This window comes from Myxine glutinosa, chromosome 10 (assembly GCF_964187855.1).
Source record: "Myxine glutinosa chromosome 10, kmMyxGlut1.1, whole genome shotgun sequence".
NCBI lineage: Eukaryota > Metazoa > Chordata > Myxini > Myxiniformes > Myxinidae > Myxine > Myxine glutinosa.
In genome coordinates, this window is record NC_136270.1 from 125,047,145 (window position 1) to 125,059,461 (window position 12,317).

Here is a 12,317-nt window from a genome sequence, read left to right on the forward strand (position 1 = left end):
TTTCCTTGAAGTCTAATCTTTCTTGTTGTCAATTATTTGTTTAAAAAAAATTAAAAAGGCCTTCTCAGATGGCATTTGTGGTTGCTCAGCAAACCGCCGGATTGCGGAATTATCTGTGGCTTGCGGCTTCAGTCAAAGGTTGGGAAGCCGGTCCGAGAGAGGCCACTCGTGACCCGGTGACAGGCCTGTACCGATGCATTTTAGAAAACGGAATTGACGCCCTCCCTTATGGATACAAGTGTAAAGATATTTAAGAGTTAGCATATACATAAGTGCTAAGAAAGAAAATTAAATAAATGTTTAGATATACATATATGCTAAAAAAGAAAATTGTACAAGTGTGAAGACATTCAAGAGTTAAAAAGGCAGGTGGTGATGGGCAGAAAGACTAGGGAGAGCAGCAGAATGAGGGAGAGGAGGATGGCAAAGATGATGAAGAGCAGCATAGACTGGAAGAAGAGTTGGCCAACAAAATAGAAGAGATGAAATTGATAAAACTCAGAGAAAAACCAAAACTTTATTGCATAGAAAACAATAAACGGACAAAAATCTTAGTGGGGCGAACCAACCATTCAATTTGAAAAATGATTTCAAAATCAACCACCTTGAAGGAAATCAATGTCGTGTGTTTCACAGCTGCACTATTTTTTTTTAAAAAGAAAAAAAATCAATGGGCAAACACCAAAAGAATAAAAAACCAGGCCCAACAAATAAGAAACCAAATTCCACCTTGGAGACAGAGATCAGAGACACAAAGAGAGCAACTGCAGAAGGATGTAGGACAAATACAACAGTTCAGGAAAGGAAACAGACTCCCAAAACTAAAAAAGAGAATCCAAAGAATAAAAACAAACACAAATTCCAGACAAAGACCTTGGGTGCTGAAAACAAACTCAAAATAGAAATGATAGCAAGGAAGATAAAAACTGTGAAGAAGGAAACAACAGGAGAAAACAAAACCATATGTTTGAAAATAACCCAAAGATATTTTAACGTGAATTGGGGAAACAAAAACAGAATGCGTCAACTCCCCCTGAAAAAGAAAAACTGGAAAAATTATGTAAAGGAAATTTTTGAAGATCCAAAAGAACATAACAAGGAAGCAGAATGGATCCCAAACATGGAAAAGAAGAAGCAACGTCTCAAGGAAATGCCACCATTGATTAATGGATGAAGATAAAATTAGAAAACAACTTCAAAAATGCCAAACTTCAAAAGCCCAGGCCCAGATGGAATTCCAAATTTCTGGCTAAAACAACTTGATGCTCTTCATAATCACAACGCCATGACATTTAACAAACTGATCCAAGAGGAAAAGGCAGTACTGATACAGATATATCCAAGAGTGTCGAAGTTATAATCGCTGACAAAGGCACCTCTACAAAGTATTGACTCAGGGGTGGTTACGTAAATTACATATTTCTGTATTTCATTTTTAACTGGTTTGTAAAAAAATCCATTTTGACATTATGAGGTATTATGTGTAGATCAGTGACAAAAATCTAAATTTAAACCATTTTAAGTTCAGGCTGTAACACAACAAAATGTGAAAAAAGGCAATGTGAGTGAATACTCTCTGAAGGCACTGTATCTGCAAAAATTTAAACATTCCAGTTCCAGAAAACTCATGGAAACACAAACCAAGGGCAATCTTTGAAAATGAGGACGTCATGCGTTTTCCTGGTACGACCTGGTGATTCCATCGAGCGTGAACATAGAAAACAAAGCATTGTGTCCAGACATTGTACTCGGGAACAAAAAGGAAAAGACAGCATTGATGATTGAGATATCAGTACCCAGCGATTTTGGCCTAAACAATGCAGAAATAAGGAAAATGACCAAATACCAGGACCTCAAAAATGAGGAAAAGAGATCTTGGAAGCTGAAGAGCATCGAAATGGTACCAGTGATAATTGGAGCAACAGGAATGATAAAAAAAGAACCTCACTGAGATTTTAAAAATCATCCCCGGGAATATTACCACAAATGAACTACAACTGGAGACAATCCGGGGTTCGGTGACGATCCTGAAAAAAGCCCATGGAACAAAACTCTGAAAAAGTTGAACAGCTTGATCCATGAACCGTGATCCCTTTCCGAAGAGGAGGTGGATACTTTGGATCCTGGGAGGACTCCGTTCCACCTCCTGAAACCCACAAATGGAGATAACGACCAACGACCAACGCCCAACACACGCGCACACGCACAGTTACTTTGTAAAACAGTATTAATCTCACCTTGGGAAAAACATCATCATCATTTGCAGGAAGGAAGTTGACACGAGCAAAGGCCATGATTAACTCAGCTAAGTATGTGACCTCCATAGTTTCAACGTGCTCCGTGAGATGCTAACACACACAAAGGGTAGAAAGTGCAAGAATGACACAAGTGGCAAAGCCAAACCAAGTTTATCATGAGAATAAATGAACAAGATTATAATTAATTAATTGACATTTGTGGGAAAATTACATGCCTACACCAGGAATCGAACCCAGGTTCCTTGGTGAACCGTATCAGTGCTCTGCCTTCTGAGCTATCTGGGCCCTGACTGAGCATGCAATTTTCCCATGCATAGAATTGCCACTTTCTTTTCGTGAATGCTTCCGGAGCACTCGCTGCCAGCCTTAGGAGCACCAACGGCCTGCTCACGAGAGGGTCTTCCTCCAATGGGGGGGGGGGGGGGTCAAATCCATGTCCGCTATTACAAACACCACTGGGGGCGTAGAAACACAAATAAATGAACAGGAGCAGGCCTTTGGTGCTCCTATGGTTGGCAACGAGTGCCCCGGAAGCAGTGATGGAAGAGAGATCACATGTCAATTAATTAATTATATCATTTCAATTTTGTCAGTTTTTCGACATTTTATTGCGTTTGTGAAATTTTATATCGAGTGATTGTTTTGTTAGTATAGCTTTGAGTTTATTTTAAAATCAATTTTATGATCTGATGAATTATTATTTAACTTTGCTGAGGAGAATGATTCATTGTGATTGTTTGTGTGACCAATAATGAAATAAAAACCACCGTTTAGAGGCCATTTTTCCCCGCAAAGCGGGGGTTGGCCTTTTCGGGGACCGTGGTTGTTGTTGTTTTTTTGGTCCCCTTTTTGAAGCAATGTTTTACGGCCGGATGCCCTTCCTGACGCCAACCCTTTTTGTCGCCTTTTTACAAGCAGGGAATTACCAGTGAACTGGTACTCAATTAGCCGACCTCGGAAGGATGACAGGCTGAGTCAACCCCCCTGGCGTTAATTCAGCGATCGACCGGGATTCGAACCCAGGATCACTAGGATCCTAAGCTGGCACCCTAGCCGCTAGCCCAACACCAGTGACCAATAATGAAATGATGTTCCAATAATGAAAGAACAAACTGTGACAAAGCTTGGGTGAACAGAGACAGCAACTTACAGGAAGGATACAACTTTCCATTCTTTGATTACATGCAGAAAACGAAAATCGTGTAATTAAACGCACCTGTGCAAATGTTCGGTAGAGTGCTGGGCTGTAAAACTTGAGTCGTGAGAAGCACAACGATGCCTCACTAACTTGCCAAGAGTTTAGCTGTGGACCAGAGATGACGATCGACTTTGCCATTTGTTTCAATGCCGGGTAATTGAAAAACCTCAACTGCACTGCAGACAATGGGGGTAACATAAGAAAAATGTAAACAAAAACGTGAACATTAATACAGTAAATAAACAAAAAGAAATAAAGAAAATGGGAGTACCGAAGGCATTAACAATGTCAATGACAAGTTTTGGACAAATGGTACTGCGCTCCTGTGCAAGGTAATATGCGATAGCTCGAAGCAGGGCTTGTGGAGAGCGCTTCTGATTGGCCAAAGCAATGCATATTGTACGCATCGCCCATAGAGGCATCGATTCAATCAACTCCAGGGCCTGCAACACAAGGCGGCCATTACAAGGAATGCTAATCACCTCACAGGAAGGGAAAAGGCACACAACCAGCACATTGAATTCATGAGACCTCCACCAGAAAATTACAGGATTTTCACAAAAGCAATCATCAAATTACATTACAGTACAGAATGGGAAATAATTGCAGAAACAGGAGTCAAAACTGGGTATAAAATACAAACGACACATTATGGAATTGCTTCTTATGTATAAACATAGGGGCAATACCCCTGGGCGCTCACCTGGTAGAATAAAGAAGTATACGACACCGACTAAAGGTATTTTTTAAAGTATCATGGCATTTTCAACCAATTTCAATGGCTGCCATAAGACAGGGAAGCATGCACAATCATACTAACGTAATCATAAGACTTTAAACAAACCCCCTTCCCCCCCAAAAAAACGTTTTTGGGGGGCAACCCTCCCACTTATTTTCTCACCAATCCTCTCCAAGAAGTTCCGTCACTCAAGCTTTTGGGTCTCACTATCTGCCATGATCTTTCCTGGGAAAACCACATTTCCAAGCTGGCCTCCAAAGCCAGTCGCCGACTGGGCATCCTCTGTCGTGCGAAGTCCTTCCTTGGCACACCTGAGCTCCTCACCACATACAAGGCTTTCATCCGCAGCTTGATGGAGTACTGCTCTCCCCTCTGGGCTGGTGCTCCTACCTCACACCTCGCTCGGCTTCACGCTGTTGCAACTAAAGCTTTCAGAATAATTGGAATCTCCTGCGATGAAGCTGATTCTGAGGGCCTTTCTCACTCACCACAGGCAGGGAGGTGGTCTTTCTGTCTTCTACCGACTCCTCTCCTGCCTAGCTCCCCCAGCTCTGTCTGTGCTCTGTCCCCCAAATATTCCTGCAGGACACACATCTGCCAGTAAACCCTCTTCTGGTGAAACTGCCAAAATCACCTTCACCCTTTCATTCCTCTTTTCTCCCGCCTCTAGAACAAACTCCCACACGCTCTTCAATCCCACTCCTCCGTCCAAGTCTTTAAAACAGATGTTCACCACAATCTCTTATCTTCCCCCACCCAAAACCTTGATCTTTTCTACCCCCGTTAAAACACCCCAAATCCACCTCTTTCAATCTCCAACTTCTTTCCTGAAATTCATAGTCGTGTTTGAAATGAAAATGTATCTAAGTTGAACCCAGGAGTTATGCTCTCTCTAACCACTGAGAGGCGTCTATAAGAACTCGGACGACCATCGCTCCGAAACATTCCTGTGACATTTAATCCATGACAGGTAGACTCGAATGGTGCGTATATGTCGATAATCTAGGCTTGCTTGCATTGATTGATATTACTGAACTTTCTCCATGATTCCATGATCCTGATAGATTGCATGATTGTATTCTTACAGGATGTTGCCAGAGATCGAATTGTCATTAAACCTACTACCAGGTCAAAGTTGTGGAACAGATTTTCATTACAGTGTTCATTTGTTTTGTACCATGTACCCCTCCCCACTCCCCCAGCCCTCTCCCTTTCACAGATCTACCGACATCCATGTTCTCTACTGTTGTTGTGCTTGTGTGCTTCCCTCTCTCTCCCCCTCTTGTCTCCCGCTCCTTTCATTGTATTGTTACGGAACCCAACGTCGGCCTCTTTCCCCCTTATCGAGGGGGGATTAATCCCCTCATCTATGACTGACCGACGTGGTCCCGGGGGTATGACGTCACGCCCGGTCAGCGCTGGGTAGGGTATTAGGCCCAACCGTCCTATGACCTAAATACCAGCACCTCCTGCTACGCAAGCAAACACCCCCACCCCCCCCCCCCCCCCCCCCGCTCACTGCCGTAGCGTAATGGAGTGGTTGCGCCGAGCGAAGCGAACTGCGGCGTGAGCCGTTTATCGAAGGGGCTAAACCCGATTCATATTCGTTGGCCGAATCGCGCCACGTACACTCAATTTGGAAACCTCTAAAGCGACCGAATGTGAAGAAAAAGACAAGGTAGGAAGAACAGGGATTTATTACTAATTATTATTATTATTGTACACAATCAAAAAGAACCAAGGAGAAGGAAAGATAACGAAAGTAACTGGAAGAAGAAGAAGAGGAAGACACAGTGCAAATACTAGCTTATTCTATACAATCTTACTTTGACCCCAGGACAACATAAAAGACGGACGACAATCAGACTTACACGGGGGATGAAGGCAGGAACGACTGGCAGGAGGTGGATGGCTGGACGGATGAGGTGGGATCTCAGGGCGGGCAGGATGCGGGTCCGGTTGGTGTGTGCTCGAGGTGAGCAGCCGCCGTAAACGCTCAAAGCTGTGGTGGTTCAAGCTGCGATGGTTCAAGCTGCGATGGTTCAAGCTCCGGTGGTTCAAGCTGCGATGGTTCAAGCTGCCGTCTCTGCCGCATCCCTCTCATCCCTCTCCGCATTCCTTCCGCGCCCCTTTTTATCAGGCGCGTCGCGATCAGGCCGCCGGCCTCTTAGGAACGCCCATCGGTGAGCTCGCCTCGTCCTTGATTGGTCGCGAGGGCTCACCGATCCCGCCCCTCGAGGAGGCGTTGGCAAAGCCACGCCTTGTTCCTGGCGCTTTGCTGACTCCTCCCACCTTCGGCTCCGAGATGAACTCGTGTGCAATGGAGTCTTGGTGTGAAGGTGATGCCAAAAACCCCACCCAGTTACTGGCACTTTGAAGAGGCGATTTGGGAACTGAAACTTGAAAGGGGAACCATCTTATTTAATTGATGCAACGCAATGAATTAGTGGACCACAGAGCCTTATACTGACATTTACTATGGACATAACTACTGAGGGAATCTTATGATTGGCTACGTGTGTGCGATGGCTTAAGGACGACCTTTGACCTTTACAATTGGAGGTATTTACAAGGAATATTTACAGCACACAAAAGGGTATATTTTACAGCACATTACACACACAGTTCCCAAATCCTCAACAGTATGTTTTATGTGTCTGAGCATATTTTCATCTTTAATGTGTTGGCTCTTACACGAGACTCGATTCTGTATATAAACATAGTGGCAATACCCCTGGCGCTCACCTGGTAGAATAAACAGTATACTGCACCGACTAAGGGTATTTTAAAGCAATTTCAATGGTTGCTAGAAGACAGGGCAGCATGTAGAATCATATTAACATAATCATGACTTTAAACAAAGAAAGAAAAAAATACCTATTTTGGGGGCAACCCTCCCTCCCCCAACCCCATATACCTCCTAAGACCCCAATTTTTCTAATGCCTTGAACAAACATTGGTACATCATATGGGTGATTAAGGTTGTTGTTGAAGTTTCGTCGAAATTGTGTGTGTAGTTTCTGAGAAAAAAAAAGCTATCACCACCTATTTTTGGGGGCAACCCCCTATAGACCCCAAAGGGGCTTTTTTTTTTTTTTTTAATGCCGTGAACAAACTTTGGTACATCACGGGTGGTGAAGGTTGTGGTCACGTTTCATCAAAATTGTGTGTGTAGTTTCTGAGAAGAAAGCAAATACCTATTTTGGGGGGGTCAAACCTGGACCCACTTTGATGCCCCGTAGACCCCTTTAGACTCTGATTTTCTTCGTGCCGTAAACAAACTTTTGTCACAACGTAACAATTATCATTAGTGCCAAGTTTAGTCACAATCTCATCAGCGTTTTCAGAGAAGAAGTTGCAAGTGTTTACGGACTGACAACGCGCCATCCCAAAAGCTCCCCGGAACTACGTTACAGGTGAGCTAAAAATGAAATATTACAGAGTACAGTCACTTGGTGATATAGCACACTGTGATTGGTTGCCATGCGAGCAATCAGAAAGTGCCACACCTGTATATATATATTGGCGGTGATATCAGGCCCACATCATAAAGACCCAAACACAAAGGCCATCATATCAAATCAAGGCAAACACCCAAAACATATCAAATCAAGGCTTTAAATCATAAATGCTGAAATCATAAAGAACCAGTGATATTACTCCCACCAAGTTACACCTTCTACCATGACCCTCACTCTTCTAAAGGGGAGGGGTTGGGGTGAGGGGTGAAAATAAATATTCAAATCCTTTGAAAAAAAAATAACGAGAGAGAATATCACTCAGTAGTGTGATGGGCCACCATGTATATCCAGGATGGCATGGATACGACGTGGAATGAAGTCAACCAACACCAGTCTGGAACTGTTTGTTCTGCAGGAATGTGGCATCATTCTTCCACAAGGAAGTCCTCCAATTCATGTTAGTTTGATGGAGGTGGAAACTGCTGTCTTTGGTGCCTCTTAGGTGCCTTATCGATAAGTATAGTGCTGTATTAGTAAACATCTAACTATGTGTTTTCAGCGTTTTCTATTGTTTTATTATTGTTTTCTATTTCGTTTTCTATCGACTTAATCTATTGATAAGTTTAGTGCTGCATTAGTAAGCATCTAACTATGTGTTTTAATCTATTGATAAGTTTAGTGCTGTATTAGTAAACATCTAACTATGTGTTTTAATCTATTGATAAGTTTAGTGCTGTATTAGTAAGCATTTAACTCAGTGTTTTAACCGATTGATAAGTTTAGTGTGTTTAAATAAACATCTCACTAAGTCTTTGGTCGGATTACAAAACAAATTCTTATGCACATGTACACTCTCATGTATTGTCTTTGTGCCAAGTTTGACCAAAATCAGTCCATGCAGGTTCAAGAAATGATTGGGCCACGTTTAAGTAACAAAAAGGCCGCCAGTTGGCCATCTTGGATCTGATCTCGAAAAAAGATGACGTGCATATGTAAGCAATCATTCTTTATCTGTGTGCCAAGTTTGAATAAAATCAGTAAATACATGTCTGAGAAATGGTTGAAGACGGGACCCAATCCATAAGCCTGAACCTTGCGGACAAAGGACCAACGGGGTCCTTTGTTCGGACAAAACCTGAACCAACGGGGGCTAATAAATATCTGACGGTGTTTGAATCTCTTGATAAGCTAAATAGTACAGCAAATACACACCCCCACAAACTATTAAATACAATGCAACCAACACTCCATAAAATTAAGTGTCACTTCAAAATAGTAATTATTTGCTCTGCTAAAGTTGTATGGCATCTCAATACTTAGCATACCTTTTCCTCAAGGCGTTCCATGAGAAGTGGTGACAACGGACCAGCCCGAGCCATGAGAAGGGCCACTCGCACACCATTGTCAGCCTCAACCCAGCGGAGCTCCAGCATCCTGAGCGTCTTGCTCATCAAGTCATTCTCGAGCTCAAATCCTTCTGATTGTTGTCCTTGCCTTCCCGAATGACCATGTTCCAGGGCCAAAGCTTCTGCCAGAAAGCTCAGGTTCTGCACAACAATATCAGTCATGCACTTGTATTACACAGAGTACAACACTGAATAATTGTAGAAGTGTGAAGTAAAGAGAATTCACAGCAGCAAGAGCAAGGTACGTATAATGCAGTGTGTGAGATACAGCAAGCCCACCACAAAGTTATAGGGTGGTTCTGTGGCACGTACATGTACGTCGTACGCACGCACGCACACACAAACAAATTCCACGATTCTGTGCAATGCAGAATTTGCACTGAATTGACCTCAAAACACAGAATTCCATCATGACTGCAGCATAAATTGTTTCTATTATAACTATTAAAAAATTACATCTATAATAATAAAATTTACATTGTCATCAAAGATTGCACACCAGGAAAGCTTCAAAACATACATCACATTTATATCAACATCAAAACAAAATCACATCAACATTAACATCAAAACATACATCACATTTATATCAACATCAATAACATCTTTCCCTCGTGGTCCCCCTGTACTGTCTTTCCCTCATGGTCCCCCTGTGCTGTCTTTCCCTCGTGGTCCCCTGTGCTGTCTTTCCCTCGCGGTCCCCCTGTGCTGTCTTTCCCTCGTGGTCCCCCTGTGCTGTCTTTCCCTCGTGGTCCCCCTGTGCTGTCTTTCCCTCGTGGTCCCCCTGTGCTGTCTTTCCCTCATGGTCCCCCTGTACTGTCTTTCCCTCGTGGTCCCCCTGTGCTGTCTTTCCCTTGTGGTCCCACTGTGCTGTCTTTCCCTCGCGGTCCCCCTGTGCTGTCTTTCCCTCGCGGTCCCCCTGCACTGTCTTTCCCTCATGGTCCCCCTGTGCTGTCTTTCCCTCGCGGTCCCCCTGTGCTGTCTTTCCCTTGCGGTCCCCCTGTACTGTCTTTCCCTTGCGGTCCCCCTGTACTGTCTTTCCCTCGTGGTCTCCCTGTGCTGTCTTTCCCTCGTGGTCCCCCTGTGCTGTCTTTCCCTCGTGGTCCCCCTGTACTGTCTTTCCCTCGCGGTCCCCCTGTGCTGTCTTTCCCTCGTGGTCCCCCTGTGCTGTCTTTCCCTCGCAGTCCCCCTGTGCTGTCTTTCCCTCGCAGTCCCCCTGTGCTGTCTTTCCCTCATGGTCCCCCTGTGCTGTCTTTCCCTCGTGGTCCCCCTGTGCTGTCTTTCCCTCGTGGTCCCCCTGTACTGTCTATCCCTCGCGGTCCCCCTGTGCTGTCTATCCCTCGCGGTCCCTCTGTGCTGTCTTTCCCTCGTGGTCCCCCTGTGCTGTCTTTCCCTTGCAGTTCCCCTGTGCTGTCTTTCCCTCGCGGTCCCCTTGTGCTGTCTTTCTCTCGTGGTCCCCCTGTGCTGTCTTTCCGTCGTGGTCCCCCTGTGCTGTCTTTCCCTCGCGGTTGTCAGCTCTTTCACGAGCCTCGATTCAGTATACAAAAAAAAAGAAAAAAAAAAAGGTAGTGTGTCAGTCCATCTACTCCACAACTCCAAAACCATGAAACGTAGCAGCCCCAAACATTACATGCATACTTCTCGAATGCAAAGGGAGAGCATGAATGAAAACTGGGTGTTTGGGTACAGGTCACAAAAGTTTCTGCACGACAAAAGCACTCAAAATTTATGTTTTCACTTTCCTCACACACGTCATTAAATGTATGATCTTCATACCAACGAATTGCTGAATACAATTGTGGCCAAAAATATTGGTACCCTTGCACTTTTTTCAAATAACTCACAATTTTCTCAAAAAATAAGTTGAAATTGACAGAAGTATTTGGTCTCCACAACTCTTTATTTCACTGTTGAGATTATAGAACCTTTGTTTTTGATTCAGAACTTAATATATTCTTTTAAATCAGAAAATTAAGAGAAATGGCATTGACAAAATTATTGACACCCAAGACTTAATATTTGATAGCACGACCTTTGGAGAAAATAACTGCAGTCAAGCGCTTCCTTTTGCCATGAATGAGCTTCCTCCGCCTCTCTACTGGCAGTTTGGCCCATTCTTCTTGTGCAAACTGCTCCAGTTCTACCATATTTGAAGCGTGCCTTCTCCCAACTGCTGTTTTCAGATCTCCCTCCAGGTGTTCAATGGGATTTAGATCTGGACTCATTGCTGGCCACTTCAGAACAGTCCAGCGTTTTGTCTTGAACCATTCCTGGGTGCTTTTTGAAGTGCGTTTGGGGTCATTGTCCTGCTGAAAGACCCATGACCTTCGACGGAGACCCAGCTTTCTGACACTGGGTTGAACATTGCACCCCAAAATGCCCCCAGGTAATCTCCTGATTTCATGATGCCATGCACACATTCAAGGCTCCAAGTGCCAGAGGCAGCACGGCAACCCCAAAACATCACTGAACCTCTTCCATGTTTGACTGTAGGGAAGGTGTTCTTTTCTTTGAACGCTTCATTTTGTTTTCTGTAAACATAGAGATGATGTGCTTCACCAAAAAGCTCTAATTTCGCCTCATCTGTCCACAGGACATTCTCCGAGAAGGATTTTGGCTTGTTCAGGTGTGTTTTGGAAACCTCCAGTCGGGTTTTCTTACGTCTCTCTCTCAGCAGTGGGGACATACTGGGTCTCCTACCATAGAACCCCCTTTCATTGAGTTGACGAAGGATGCTGCGTGTTGAAACTGTCGTACCTTGTGTCGAAGGTTCGCTTGAATCTGTTTGCAGTTGATCAAAGTGCTTTCCTCACCATTTGAAAAATCCTTGATCAAGTTTTCTCATAATGCCACATCCAGTGAGGTTGGCTACAGTGCCATGGGCCTTAAACTTCCTGATAACATTGCGTACGGTGGGCACAGGAACATCAAGGTCTCTGGAGATGGACTTGTAGCCTCGAGATTATCCATGATTGGCTACAATATTGTGTCTGACCTCCTCAGACAATTCTCTGGCTTTCTTTCTTTTCTCCATGCGCATTGCGGAACAAACAGTAAAACAAAACAGCAGAATGACTTATTTTCTCTATTCAAACTGGTTGAATGATTGATTTTATATTGCAGCCACCTGCACCTCACCACAGGTGAGTTCAATTCCAAGGTAAAGGAGAATCACCTGCTTGAAATCTACTTGGTTCTAACAACTTCTAAAAGGTGCCTATAATATTGTCCGGGCCATTTTAGGATTTATGTGTG

General features: G+C 43.9%; 1 protein-coding gene across 8 annotated transcripts in view; it reads right to left on the bottom strand.

Annotated features, from left to right (window-relative positions):
• The window catches only part of LOC137433800 (FAST kinase domain-containing protein 4), a 45,237-nt gene that overhangs the window by 25,324 nt on the left and 7,596 nt on the right, over positions 1-12,317 (bottom strand). For all 8 annotated transcript variants that reach the window (XM_078786068.1, XM_068126162.2, XM_078786065.1 and 5 more), the window contains exons 5-8: positions 8,982-9,203; positions 3,728-3,899; positions 3,475-3,632; positions 2,238-2,348 (exon numbers count right to left, since the gene is read on the bottom strand). In XM_078786068.1, the coding sequence (XP_078642194.1) occupies positions 2,238-2,348; positions 3,475-3,632; positions 3,728-3,899; positions 8,982-9,203 (663 nt within the window). The remainder of the gene's footprint in view (positions 1-2,237; positions 2,349-3,474; positions 3,633-3,727; positions 3,900-8,981; positions 9,204-12,317) is intronic.